This window comes from Schistocerca americana, chromosome 5 (assembly GCF_021461395.2).
Source record: "Schistocerca americana isolate TAMUIC-IGC-003095 chromosome 5, iqSchAmer2.1, whole genome shotgun sequence".
In the NCBI taxonomy this organism is placed as follows: Eukaryota; Metazoa; Arthropoda; class Insecta; order Orthoptera; family Acrididae; genus Schistocerca; species Schistocerca americana.
The window spans coordinates 615,085,603-615,101,178 of record NC_060123.1 but is presented as its reverse complement, the minus strand read 5'-3'; the positions used below and the strand labels follow the sequence as shown (position 1 = coordinate 615,101,178).

Sequence of the window (15,576 nt, the reverse complement as noted above, 5' to 3'; positions counted from 1 at the left end):
ATCCATGCCCGAGGCAGGATTCGAACCTGCGACCGTAGCAGTCCCGCGGTTCCGGACTGCAGCGCCTAGAACCGCAAGGCCACAGAGGTCGGCTAACTAAGTTTATTTTCCTCACTTAACTAACAGTTCTTGATATTAAAAACGCGCAAGATATTTATTTATTAGGTTAGTGACAATGTAAAAGTTGTTGGTATAAGCTGCCGGTGTGGCCGAGCGGTTCTAGGCGCTTAAGTCTGGAACCGCGCGACCGCTACGGTCGCAGCTTCGAATCCTGCCTCGGGTATGGATGTGTGTGATGTCCTTAGGTTAGTTAGGTTTAAGTAATTCTAGTTCTAGGGGACTGATGACCTCAGATGTTAAGTCCCATAGTGCTCAGAGCCATTTGAACCATCTTTGTTGGTATAATATTTTATGAAGCGTCATTCATTTTTAATACTTAGTGTTTGATGTGTTTTTAGTCAGTGTTGGAGAGCGAACTATTGCACAGCTCTTTTTTAATTGGCGTAGGCCAACTGGATCACAGTTGTGAAAAATATTGTAATAATAAAGATCGTCACTGGGATGGTGTGACCATGCTAAGGAGAAGACGATAGCTGGGGCCAGTGGGAAGCAAACTTCATCTACAACTATACGATTACTCTGCAATTCACACTTATGTGTGTGGCGGAGTGTTCATCGAACCACCTCCACACTGTCTATTTCTCTATCTCTGCACTCTCGAACAGTGCGCGGGATTAACGAACACCAAAATACATCCATGCAATCTCTGATTTCTCAAGTTTTATTACGGTGATCATTTATCCCTATGTAGGTGGACGGCAACAAACTATTTTCGCATTCAGAGGAGAAGTTGGTGATTGAAATTTCGCGAAAAGATCTCGTCTCAACCAAAAACGCATTTGTTTTAATGAGTACCACCCAACTCGCACGTCATATGTGACTCTCTTTCCCCTATTTCACGATAATGCAAAGCGAACTGCGCTCCTTTAAACTTTTTAGATCCTCCTCTGTTAGTTTTATCTGTTAAGGTATCCCATACCGCGCAGCAGTACTCCAGAAGAGATCGGACAAGCGTTGTGTAGGCTGTCTCTGTAGCAGGTCTGGTACATCTTCTAAGCGTTCTGCCAATAAAACGAAGACTTCGGTTCGCCTCACTCACCATATTATCTATGTGATAGCTCCAATTGAAGTTGTTCGTTACTGTAATTCCTAGGTATTTAGTAGAATTTACGGCCTTTAAGTTTGCGTGATTTTTCGTCGAACCGAATTCCTTTTAGCACTCACCTGGATGGAATCACACTTTTCATTATATAAAATCAATTACCACCTCTCGCACCACGCAGACATATTGTCTAAATCATTTCGCAGCTGTTTTTAATCTTATGGTGGCTTTATTAGACGGATTTATCTGCAAAAAAAAAAAAAAAAAAAAAAAAGAAAAAAAAACGCGAGAGGGCTGCTCAGATTGTCTCCTACATCCTTAATATGGACTAGGAACAGCAGAGCGCTCATAACACTTCCTTGGGGAACACCAGATATCACTTCCGGTTTACTCGATGGCCTTCCTGCAGTTTCTTCGGATCCATTCTGACAGGAAATTAGACATTCAGTCGCACAACTGAGACGATACAGCAAAGACATGAATTTGATTAGACGCCGCTTCTGAGGAACGGTATCAAAAGCCTTTTGAAAATCTAGAAATGTGGACTCAATTTAAGATCCCCTGTCGACAGTACTCATTACTTCGTTTCTTGAGACATAACTAGCTCTTTAGAGCTAGCTATGTTTCCCAAGAACGATATTTTCTGAATCCGTTGTATGTGCCAATAGACCGTTACCTTAGAAGTAATTTATGAGGTTCGGACACAGTGTATGTTCTACAATCCTGCTGAAAATCGACTTTAGTGATATGGGTCTGTAATTAGTGGGATTACTCCTGTGTTCTTTCTTGGGTATTGGTGTGAGCTATGAAACTCTCTAGTCTTTAGCTACGCATCTTCCGTCGAGCGAGCGGTTTTATAGGATTGTTAAGTATGGTGCTATTCTATCAGCATACTCTGAAAGGAACGTAATCGGTGCCCAATCTGGACCGGAAGACTTGCCTTTGTTAAGTGATTTAAGCTGCTTTCCTACTCCAAGATATCCACTTCTCACTTATTGATGATGTTAGTTGTTCTTCATTCAGCCGGCCAGTGTGGCCGAGCTGTTCTAGGCGATTCAGTCTGGTACCGCGCCACCGCTACGGTCGCAGGTTCGAATCTTGCCTCGGGCATGGATGTGTGTGATGTCCTTAGGTTAGTTAGGTTTAAGTAATTCTAGTTCTAGGGGACTGACGACCTCAGATGTTAAGTCCCATAGTGCCCAGAGCCATTTGAACCATCTTTGTTGGTATAATATTTTATGAAGCGTCATTCAGTTTTAATACTTAGTGTTTGATGTGTTTTTAGTCAGTGTTGGAGAGCGAACTATTACACAGCTCTTTTTAATTGGCGTATGCCAACTGGATCACAGTTGTGAAAAATATTGTAATAATAAAGATCGTCACTGGGATGGTGTGACCATGCTAAGGAGAAGACGATAGCTGGGGCCAGTGGGAAGCAAACTACATCTACAACTATACGATTACTCTGCAATTCACACCTATGTGCCTGGCGGAGTGTTCATCGAACCACCTCCACACTATCTATTTCTCTACCTTCGCACTCTCGAACAGTGCGCGGGATTAACGAACACCAAAATACATCCATGCAAGCTCTGATTTCTCACGTTTTATTACGGTGATCATTTGAACCATTTTTTGTTCTTGATTCAAATTCTGGAATATTTACTTTGTCGTGTTTGGTGAACTCCTCTTTAGTGGCACTGCTTTCGGTAATATTACTATTTGTACCGCGCAGTGAAGTTATTGATTATGGTTCGCCGCTGCTGTATAATATCTATGGATTTTTTTTTGCAAGATAGGATTTTGTTGTGAAAACTATTGAGAACATATCGCATTGAAGTGAGCGCAAAATTTCGAACTTGTTTAAAACGTCACTAATTCTGGAGATTTTGCGTTCTTTTAAATTTTTCATGAATTTTGTCGTTGCTTTTGCTATATTGCTCTGACCTGTTTTGTGTACGATTGAGGATAATTTTCTTCTCTTATTAATTCATGCGGTACAAATCTCTCAACTGTCGTCAATACTATTTCTCTGAATTCAACCCACACCTGATATATGCTTGTGTATTGTGTTTTGAACTGGGGACCTAGAAACGACGGAGAGGCTTCGTCCCGCCCGTACCCCTCAGTGGTTCACAACCCCACAACAGGCGGCAGCAGTCCACCCACCCAACCGCGGGCCCACACCGAACCCAGGGTTATTTGTGAGCAATCGCCGGGGATGTACTATTGCGAAGAGGTCAGGTAAGTTATCGCAACCAATTTACGAATCGAGTGGGCTCCTGAGCTAATTGCTCAAAATAATTTTCGGACAAAGCATTTAGTACAATATAGGACAATGATTTATTCCTACCACCGACCTCAAATATATGTTTTCACCTAGGCGTCGAGGGCAGACTGTAGTTACCACCAACATACTTGAAACGTGATTCAAGTTTTTTAAACCGTGGATCAACAGATTCGCCTGAGTTAGGGGTCAGTAACAGAAACCAATTATTAATTTATCCTGACAGTCAAGTATAACCTCCACTCATACTAACTCACAGTAACTATCCGCTTCAGTTCCTCTACAAAATAAAACACTACTAACAGCAACAAGCACGCCACCATCAACTGTGTATTTAATCTATCCTTTCTAAACACAGTTAGGTCCCTTGTGAAAATATCGCCTCGGCTTATCTCCGGCTTTAGACAGCTTTCACAACCTTTAACGATTTGATCTTCATTGCTTGCTATTAGTGCTTGGACCTCTGATCCTTTCCTACCACAGCAATGACACTGGTCAAGTATAATACCGATGGTTCCGAGGTGTACCCACGTCCTCTGTATGCCCTAGGCCCTTGGAGACTGGAGGCTTTTTGTAATAAGAGATGGTGGGGGCTAGGCAATGTAGGCTGCCTGTACTGATGGCAGGCGAGAGTAGCCAGTGGGGCAGACTCCAACGTGTTGGCGACCCGAAAGGGTGAGGACCTCTGTCTCCAGGACACAAGTTTGTGATTGATTTTCTGACGGAAAATGGACATGTAGGCCTACTAGTCGATTTCTGGGACTTTCAATGAGCCCATCTTGGCTTAGAATTTGTTAGAAAATGTGAACGTAGGCGGGCTTTAAAGTTTTGTAGAGAAATGTGTTAATACACATTAGCGGTTTTAAGTACTAACCGTCTGTTGTGAAGATTTTTTGGGTCAGTAATAAATATGGCTGCCAGTTAAAGTGTACTGAAATAACTAGTACCACTATAACAGTTGTATTTTTAAAGGATAAATCAGTGAAACTCAAAGATATTCGTTGTGGCACGTAGCTTCTTTGTTTTAAAAAACACCAGCTACGTTTCTTTCATTAAATCGTAGTTAACAAATCTGCAAAGACATTATCAACTAGTAATCGTTTAAAAATTGAAATTGTTTTGCAGTTGTGTGCGACTGGTCACTACAGTCAAAATGTGATGGTGTTTTACGTTCGTGAGTTACTTGTATCAAAACAGGATGGTAGCTCACAAAGTGTCTTGAGACTTACCTGGCCTTTAAAGAATACACAAAAAAGATGCACCCGATGTGGAAAAATATTAGCGCAAGGGAAACAAAACCTTTCAAATCAGAACCAAGATAGAAGAGGAACAAAATAGGCAAACAGTTCAACTGAAGACGTAGTCGGTAAACATCATAGTGATAGACCGAGTAGGACTGCATGTACGAGGGTCACTCCAAAAGAAATGCACACTGTTTTTTTTTTTAAATCCATCTTTTATTTTACATGGTTGAAAGTTTTACAGTGTGTAGTTACATGCTTTAGGAACAATATTTTCATTTCTCCTCATAATTTCCATCCCTCTCAACTGCCTTACGCCAACATGGAACCAGCGCCTGTATACCTGCACGGTAAAATTCTGGACCAACCTGTTGGAGCCACTGTTTGGCAGCGTGCACAAGGGGGTCATCATTTTCAAACCTTGTTCCACCAAGAGAGTCTTTCAGTTTTCCAAAGAGATGATAGTCACATGGAGCCAGGTCAGGACTGTAAAGCGGGTGTTTCAGTGTTGTCCATCCGAGTCTTGTGATTGCTTCCACGGTTTTTTGACTGACATGTAGCCGTGCATTTTCGTGCAACAGCAAAACATCCTGATTTTGCCGATGTGGTCGAATACGACTCAGTCGAGCTTGAAGTTTCTTCAGTGTCGTCACATATGCATCAGAATTTATGGTGGTTCCACTTGGTATGATGACCACAAGCAAGAGTCGTTCGGAATCGATAAACACCGTAGCCATAACTTTTCCAGCAGAAGTTGTGGTTTTGAATTTTTTTTCTTGGGTGAATTTGCATATGCCACTCCATTGATTGCCTCTTCGTCTCTGGTGAAAAATGATGGAACCATGTTTCATCACCTGTCACAATTCTTCCAAAAAATTCATCTCCACCATTCTCGTACTGTTCCAAACGTTCGCTGCATACTGTTTTTCTTGTTCCTTTGTGAGGCACTGTCAACATCCTGGAAACATCTCCAACGTCAAGTGTAGCAGCCATCTTGCTGTGAATGCCCCACTCACGGGAACAGGTTGAACTAAGTTTGAAAACAAGCGGGAAGGATGTATCTACACACTGTAAAACTGTCACACATGAAAAATGAAAACTCTATTTTTACAAAAATATTGTGCATTTCTTTTGGATTGACCCTCATAAATGATACAGTTCCAAATAATGTAACGTCGAACTATGGACAAGGATTTTAAAAAGTTATCCAGCAATCGATTCAACACAAATTGTGAGCGCAATATATTTTCCAAGCAATAATCTTTTGAAAAAGAAAGGATCGAAACTTCCTCTAGCGGAAAACAGAACAAAAATCACAATCTCGTTCTCTAACATGTAATAAAGCATTTCAAACAGGGTCCGTTAAAAGTTTTATAAGGAAGGTATTTTCAATATCTTCCTATTTGCCATAATGGTGTAGCTCCACCGCTACGTACCATTTAATTTCTTTTATCTGTATCGAGTTCATTGCTCATAGACTGCTTCTCAGAACGCTGTTCCACCAGCTATCTTATAATTACGCTGTATTAAAACATATTCAGATGTTGCACAATGTATATCTGTAATTGTAGCATACCGTAAAGAGCGCTCTGTAATTGCGTTCGATGTAGGGTGTCAAAATTCACCGCTATATGCTGCTCTACGGAACAAAAACCTTTTATGTGAGGATCACATTATGTAGTGTGATACTATAACGATTGCACCACATTTAATTTTGATTTCTGTAATAGCTCGTTATGTTAGCAGTGCTCGTATCCCCATATAACCAAGACCAACCGTTATTTTATAAAGAAGAACTGCATGCAAAAGTAAGTGGCACTGTGTATTTATAATAAAATATCTGCATACCGAATTGACCTAATGCCGAAACTAACATTATACCAATATTTTAACGAGCTACTATGTTATTAGGACGTATATTTTGGCGCACAGCTCTGCTCAGCAGACTGTGAGCTGGTGTCCAGGGTCGCATTTCACTCCTAACCTCACAGTGATTATGACTGACCGTTAAGACTTTGATGACAGCACACGAATAGAATGGGACATTTGTGTGAGACTTTCAACCTTCTGAGAGGACCTAGCTGTGAGCGGACAGTAGGCGAGTTTTTGACGTAATCCCGCACTGGCGAGGTTCCATTTATATTCCGTTTACACCTTTGAAGCGCATAACGTAAATGAAGTTTCCAATGCTTATTGGAACACCAGTGTGCGCTAAAGCGGAACAGTTGTATACCAGCAAGAAAAGTAAGACTGAACGGTAAGGTTTTGAAAAGACCGTATCCTAAGGCAGCTATAATCGATCCAGAACCTATAGACTCCAAACAGTGTTCAAACAGGCTTTTATTGTCATCGACCGCTTCGCCAGCATTCTCTACATAAGGGAAAGTTTCGAAACTTCCAAGAACAGTTTTTGCAGAAAAGCTCTTTGATCTACATCAGAAAACAACAGCTGACTAGTCGCGCATCGACTCACCTTGAACATGCCCTTCAGTTTGCCGGATGTGAACGTAGGGCTTAACTTGATCCTCAGCTGGCGCCATTTCTTTCCTCCCAACGCAAAGAGATGTTTGTTCAGAGGTTCTTCGTCATCGACGAACAGTCCTCTGTCGTGGAATGTCCCGAAATCCTTGACAAGGATGTGGCGAATCAGCTCAGGGTCACGGACAAGCAGAAGTGGGCGACGGAATCCGTAAAACCCAACATACCTCTCTCCTGAAATAAAAACATAAAAACAGAATAATTAGTGCTACGACATAAACTAACGGCACAGATCTATCAGACGTAATAATGCACACACGCCACCACAGCTGCCCTACTGATTCTCGGCGTTAACTGTATCCACAGCTGAGAATGGAATCACACGGCAGTCGGATTTTTGTAATTTTTTGCATTTATCGTACGTCAAGTTCAGAACTCAAATATACCTCTTCGAAAGCAGTTCACTGCAAATTTAAAAAATTATCGAGAAAATCGACTTTGAAATTTTCCGAACACATTTGCTACAATGAAATAAGGTAGGTATTTTACGACTAGTAGCGTGGGCGGTCAGTGGATAAAGTGCTCTCTCGCTGTGTGAGAGACCTGGCTTCCATTCCAGACTGAGCAAGTTTTAAACACAGTTACATGTTCCTGAACTGAAGAATACATAAGATAGACAAGTCTGGTAGTTCTTAATTCGAGGCTCGTTTGGGTCATTACTTTTTTTTCCATTTAGCTCGAATACCTTTGTCTTTCAAATAGAGTATTCATCAAATATGTGCTCGTATCTAATAGTAATTTTTATGAAAAATACACATTCTTGTTTCTAACTGTAAATTGGGCACAAAAATCCAGTATTCCTTACAAACAAAAATTCTTGATTACCGATCCTGTGTAAAAGAATTTTAACGAAGATTGTGTAACTAAAAAAATAAAAATTATTTTTTCTATCTTTTACTATTTTACGCTTCATGAAAATACTCATAAAAGATGTATTTTCACTTAAAAGCTGGATCTAACAGGATTTGAATTCAACCGCCCCCTCCCCCCCCCCCCTCCTCATCCCCCAAGAGAGCGAGCACTCTACCACAGAGCCACATTGTTTGTCGAAAAATATTAGACGTGATCGGAAAACTTAAAAAACGATTTCCTCGAGAATTTTTGAGAGTTGCATCGAACTTTTTGGAAGAGATGTATTTGAGTTCTGAACTTCACAATACCAGACATCTAAAAAACTACAAAAGTCCACTTGCCGTTTGCTCCCCTTGTGAGACAAATACAAAATCGTGTGTGGCGCGACGCGCCTCTGACATTTCAAAACCTACTCGCTCTCTGTAAAGCGAATCCCAGCAAACGTGACCATTCTGTGCTTGCTGCGGTTTAGGAGAATCTGGTATGGTGTTGATGTTCGCTAGCCATCTAATGGCGGCGCATATAATGGGGAAACTGGATAATCGCTGATACTGGAAGAGCGCTAAAAACCTGAATAAAAATGTAAGAAAACTGAAGGTGTGCTACATGGCGGTGGAGTGTGCGACCGCTGAGGGCCAACTATCGTTAGTGGACTACCTCTATCCAGCAGCCACAAGTCAGTTGCAACAGGCTTGTTCAGGAATGTTGGTTTTTGCCTGAGTAGTATATCCCCAGGCAATCATGGAGCTAAATGACTGCTACTACTTCCTCTAAAAACGCTCAGGGGAAAGGAGGTCTCTTGAACAACGCAACAAAACTGTTCAGCTGGGCAGTTTGTAGAGAGAAAAATTATCTAGGAATGAGAACAAGAGTGGTAGCGTAGAAGTGGGCAACTTAAGGACATTTTTACAATATGTACTGTGACATTTAAATTCCACATATATAGAACTTTATAGCTTCAGTTTTGATAGGAATGTAGTTTTTATGTGCAGTTAGGTACTAGGAGTTTGGAATACACATTAATTATCACAAAGTTACCCGCCAGCTCAGGACAACAATGCTACATTAACTCTAAGACACAGAAAGTAGGTGTAAGTTCATCTTCCACAATGATGGGCCGATCTAGTACTTTTTTCAGACGCCGAGTTATAAATATTTTACAGATTTGTCCAGTTTTATGAGTTTTGTTTTATTCATATATAGGAAATTATTTGTCACAAAGTTTAACAATTTGGCGAGATTTATTTTTCTAGTTTTTGTAAAATCCAACTACCTGCTGGCCTAACCTCACTGGAGCAAAATAAGACTGAAAAAACGAAACTGCATTACATAACCTAATTAAACAAAACTCTTACACAATTATTTACATATACGTTCTGTGAAACCGTATGAAAAAAACACAGGTCACAAGGCAACCCAATATCCTCCAAGCACAGTAATTAGTTCAAGCTGTTAGACACTTACTTTCAAGTTCCGTGGTATGAGAAAAAACAAAGTCATTCAGTGCAATATTCTTGTAACAGTCTTAAGTGTCTCTCACTTCTCTGACTGCTGACTGTTTAGTCGCCACTGCTGCTTCCATATTGGTTAGCACAGTGTCACGAAAGTTCATGGCGTTTTTAACCACTTAACATGTTCTGCAGTAGCTCCGACGGAAATTAACCAACATGATTTGAATCAATATCCTCTCCTGGCACCATGTATTTTAACTCCGACAGCAGGAGTATACCATATGTCACAGATACTTAATGAGTTTGTATCACCACCCCCACGTGGCCACCACAACAGAATGTAGACAGAAACGATGCCACTTCTCTTCCGTCAAATTCCACTTACCAGGTGTAACTTCCAACCTTAGCGAATGTAATTATTCTAAATATCAGGCAGCTAGCTTATCTCCTTACTCCTGATTGACATGATCCAAGCGACACACAGATACATCCACACCCACACATACAAAACACATAATACAATTGTTGATAGAATCTTTGCTTTAAGTCGACCGGATTGGCCGAGCGGTTCCAGGCACTCCAGTTCGGAACCGCGCTGCTGCTACGGTCGCAGATTCGAATCCTGCCTCGGGCATGGATGTGTGTGCTGTCCTTAGGTTAGTTAGGTTTAAGTAGTTCTAAGTCTAGGGCACTGATGACCTCAGATGTTAAGTCCCATAGTGGTCAGAGCCATTTGAACCATTTGATCCAAAGAAACTGATATAGGCATAAAAATACAAAGATATGCAACGCCTATATAAGACAAGTGTCTGGCGCAGTTGTTAGATCGATTACTACCGTCACAATGGCAGTTTATCAAAATTTAAGTGCGTATGAACGTGGTGCTACAGTCGGCGCATGAGCGATGGGACACCGTATCTCCGGGGTAGTGATGAAGTGGGAATATTCCCGTATGACCATTTCACGAATGTATCGTGAATATCAGGAATCCGGTAAAACGTCTGCTCTTCGACATCGCTGCGACTGGAAAAAGATCATGCAAGAATGGGACCAACGACAACTGAAGAGAATCGTTCAACGTGACAGAACTGCAACCCTTCTGCAAACTGCTGCAGATTTGAATGCTGGTCCATCAAGAACTGTCAGCGGGCGAAACATTCAACGAAACGTCATCGATCTGCGCTTTTGGAGCCGAAGGCCCGCTCGTGTACCCTTGATGACTGAACGACACAAAGCTTTACGTCTCGCCTGGGACAGTCAACACCGACTTTGGACTATTGATGACTGGTAGCATGTTGCCTGGTCGGACGAGTCTCGTTTCAAATTGTATCGAGCGGATGGACGTGTACGGGTATGGAGAGAACCTCATGAATCCAAGGATCCTGCATGTCAGCAGGGGACCGTTCAAGCTGGTGGAGGCTCTGTAATGGTGTGCAGTTGAAGTGGTGTGAGACCCCTGAAACATCTCTGCCCAGGTGACAACTACGTAAGCATCTTGTATGATCACCTGCATCCATTCATGTCCATTATGCATTCCGACGAACTTGAGCAATTCCAGCAGGACAATGCGACACCCCACACGTCCAGAACTGCTACAGAGTGGCTCCAGGAACACTTTTCTGAGTTTAAACACTTCCGCTGGCCACCAGACTACCCAGATATGAGCATTAGTGAGCATATCTGGGATACCTCGCATCGTGCTGTTTCACCCCCTCGTACTCTTACGGATTTATGGACAGCTCGAGGGGGCCTTATACGATATTAGGCAGGTGTACCAGTTTCTTTGGCTCTTCGGTGTAAGTAACATAGTTAATAGTAATGTGCAAAAGTATTTCTGTGGGAGAATTTCTCAAACTCGTTTTCCGGTACAGAGAATAAGTGAACAGAATAAACTCACTGACGTGCGTTCGCAGATCAGTACAGCAAAAGTTCAGATCGATCGCAATAGCGAAATGCCACTAACTTGTGAAGGTCTGATTCCTAACTGGAGTTAGATTAATGGTAATACTGGTTAGCACTTAGATGCCGTGGAAATAAATGTCACCTGTACATGCAATCTCTACATCTACATCTACATCTACATGGTTACTCTGCAATTCACACTTAAGTGCCTAGAAGAGGGTTCATCGAACCATTTTCATACTACTTCTCTACCATTCCACTATCGAATGGCGCGTAGGAAAAAGGAACACCTAAATCTTCCCGTTCGGGCTCTGATTTCTCTTATTTTGTCATGATGATCATTTCTCCCTACCTAGGTCGGTGTCAACAAAATATTTTCGCATTCATAAGAGAAAGTTGGTGATAGAAATTTCGTAAACAGATCTCGCCGAAAAGAAAACCGCCTTTGTTTCAGTGACTGCCACCCCAAATCTTGTATCATATCAGTGACACTCTCACCCCTATTGCGCGATAACACGAAACGAGCTACCCTCAACTTAAAGTGACTTTCAACCACACGAAAATCGTCTGTTACGCTTCAGCAGATCTAGTTTCCATTTTGTTTACCTGAGTAAATTACTATAGTCTTTACTCTCGTTTGTGGCTCTCACAAACCGTATTTAAATAAATAAGTCACGTAACGTCAAGATGTGACAAAAGAAAGGAAGAAGATGTTACTCCATACACAAACCCTCAGGCAACATATAGTCACTCTGGTTGTATTATCTGACTTCTAGTTCTCACTGGAAGGAAAAATTAAGTGCTACTGTTACAACTGACTTACGGATTAACACTCACTTACTTTTTTAAATATCAATGTCTATGCAATTCGTCTCTGTTTATCTGCTATTAGGATAATGATTCTGTTGTTATGTGATATCAACAACGACGGAGTCGGGCTTGAAGTCACAGCCGCTACCGTGAAGGATGTACTTTGGATCCGACTCTCTGCTGTTCTCGAAAAATGTTTGTGCAGTTGAAGGATAAAGGTGTGATTGTGTAAGCTGGAACTACAAGGAGCGTTTTGTACAAAGTAGGCCTGCCAGAACGTCGATCCCGATCTGCGCCCCAGATCACCCCAGGAAGGGAGTTGAAGTGGTTAAACTGGGGGAAATCTTTGCAGAACTTTTGAATTTTCAATGACTGACAACGGGTATTTACTAATAATTTATGCATTAGTACACATTTCATTAAAAAAACTCATTTCCAAATGTTGATCTCGAACTTTTGTGGATATGGTCCAAACGACTATCAAAACTTGTCTAAGAACAGCCAGTATGTGAGGAGTAGGGAATCGAAGTACCTTTATTATGACTATGCACGCCAAACTGTGAAACATCTTACTTCAGTTACGGTCGGGGAGAGTTTTCATGGAAGGGTACGGGGAACCTGTACACTGTTGAAGGTTCTATGAATCAAGGACAGTACCTCAACGTGTTAAAAAAGAGACGTCTGTCTCCTGATAAGGAATTGTTTAATGGTGAAGATTATGTTTTTATGCATGATGGTGCGCCATACATTAGGCTAAGTATGTGGGAAGATTTTTGGATGGAAATGTTGTTACTGTCCTCCCGTGACCTGAGAATAGCCCAGACATAAACCCAATCGAAAATCTGTCGACTGTAGTTAAGAAGAAAATAAGAATACGGAAGGTCACAGTAAAGGACGGTTTGATTGAATTCCCGAGACAAAACGTAGTTACATGAGCTACATATTCAAAACAGCTCTAAAATCTATTAGAAAGTATGACTCAAAGAGCAGGGATATTAATAAAAGCTAAACGGATGCATACAAGCTGTTAAAACAATTGTAAACTGCTATACATTTACCTTAATTTTCAGTAAAAATTTGGCTTTCATCTACATCTACATCTACATCTACATTTATACTTCGCAAGCCACCCAACGGTGTGTGGCGGAGGGCACTTTAAGTGCCACTGTCATTACCTCCCTTTCCTGTTCCGGTCGCGTATGGTTCACGGGAAGAACGACTGCCGGAAAGCCTCCGTGCGCGCTCGAATCTCTCTAATTTTTCATTCGTGATCTCCTCGGGAGGTATAAGTAGGGGGAAATAATATATTAGATGCCTCATCAAGAAACACACCCTCTCGAAACCTGTACAGCAAGCTACACCACGATGCAGAGCGCCTCTCTTGCAGAGTCCGCCACTTGAGTTTGCTAAACATCTCTGGAACGTTATAACGCTTACCAAATAACCCTGTGACGAAACGTGCCGCTCTTCTTTGGATCTTCTCTACTTCCTCTGTCAACCCGAACTGGTACGGATCCCACACTGATGAGCAATACTGAAGTATAGGTCGAACGAGTGTTTTGTAAGCGACCTCCTTTGTTGATGGACTACATTTTCTATGACTCTCCCAATGAATCTCAACCTGGCACCCGCCTTACCAACAATTAATTTTGTATGCTCATTCCACTTCAAATCGTTCCGTACGCATACTCCCAGATATTTTACAGAAGTAACTGCTACCAGTGTTTGTTCCGCTATCATATAATCATACAATAAAGTATCTTTCCTTCTATGTATTCGCAATACATTACATTTGTCTATGATAAGGGTCAGTTGCCACTCCCTGCACCAAGTGCCTATCCGCTGCAGACCTTCCTGCATTTCGCTGCAATTTTCTAACGCTGCCACTACCTCGTTTCAAACTGGTTTCTGCCCCATCTTAGTGATACACTATGTGATCAAAAGTATCCGGACACCCCCAAAAACATACGTTTTTCATATCTGGGTGCATTGTGCTGCCATTTACTGCTAGGTACTCCACATCAGCGACTTTAATAGTTATTAGACATAGTGAGAGAGGAGAATGGGACGCTCCGCGGAACTCACGGACTCCGAAAGTGCACAGGTGATTGGGTGTCACTTGTGTCATACGTTTGTACGCGAGATTTCCACACTCCTGAACATCCACAGGTCCACTGTTTCCGATTTGATAGTGAAGTGGAAACGTGAAGGGACACGTACAGCACAAAAGCGTACAGGCCGACCTCATCTGTTGACCGACAGAGACCGCCGACAGTTGAAGAGGGTCGTAATGTCTAATAGGCAGACATATATCCAGACCATCACACAGGAGTTCCAAACTGCATCAGGATCCACCGTAAGTACTACGACAGGTAGGCGGGCGGTGAGAAAACTTGGATTTCACGGTCGAGCGGCTGCTCATGAGCCACACATCACGCCGGTAAATGACTAACGACGCCTCGCTTGGTGTAAGGAGCGTAAGCATTGATCGATTGAACAGTGGGAAAACGTTGTGTGGATTGAAGAATCACGGTACACAATGTGGCGATCCGATGGCACGGTGTGGTTGTAGCGAATGTCCGGTGAACGTCATCTTTCAACGTGTGTAGTCCCAAAAGTAAAATTCGGAGGCGGTGGTATTATTGGGTGCTCGTGTTTTTCATGGAGGGAGATTGCACCCTTATTGTTTTGCTTGGCAATATCAAAGTACAGGCCTACACTGATGTTTTAAGCACCTTCTTGCTTCCAGCTGTTCAAGAGCGATTTTGGAATGGCGATTGAATCTTTCAACACATTCGAGGAATTGTTATAATGCACTGCCTGTAGCCGGCCGGGGTGGCCGAGCGGTTCTAGGCGCTACAGTCTGGAACCGCGCGACCGCTACGGTCGCAGGTTCGAATCCTGCCTCGGGCATGGATGTGCGTGAAGTCCTTAGGTTAGTTAGGTTTAAGTAGTTCTAAGTTCTAGGGGACTGATGACCTCAGAAGTTCAGTCCCATAGTGCTCAGAGCCATTTGAGCCACTGCCTGTAGCGGAGTGGTTACACGACAATATCATCCCTGTAATCGACTGGCCTACTCAGAGTCCTGACCTGAGTCGTATAGAACACCTTTGCGCTGTTTTGGAACGCCGACTTCGTGGCAGGCCTCACCGAGCGACATCTATACCTCTCCTCAGTGCAGCATTCCGTGACGAATGGGCTGTCATTCCCCAAGAAACCGTCCAGCACCTGGATGGACGTATGCCTGCGAGAGTGGAAACAGTCATCAACACAATATTGTTTCCAGCATTACCGATGGAGAGCGCCACGAACTTGTAAGTCATTTTCATACTT

The 15,576-nt window shown here is 42.4% G+C and overlaps 1 protein-coding gene across 1 annotated transcript in view; it reads right to left on the bottom strand.

Annotated features, from left to right (window-relative positions):
* Window positions 1–15,576, bottom strand: part of LOC124615581 (cytochrome P450 6k1-like) — a 54,956-nt gene that overhangs the window by 25,740 nt on the left and 13,640 nt on the right. The window contains exon 3 of the mRNA XM_047143566.1: window positions 7,164–7,402. Coding sequence (XP_046999522.1) covers window positions 7,164–7,402 — 239 coding nt within the window. The remainder of the gene's footprint in view (window positions 1–7,163; window positions 7,403–15,576) is intronic.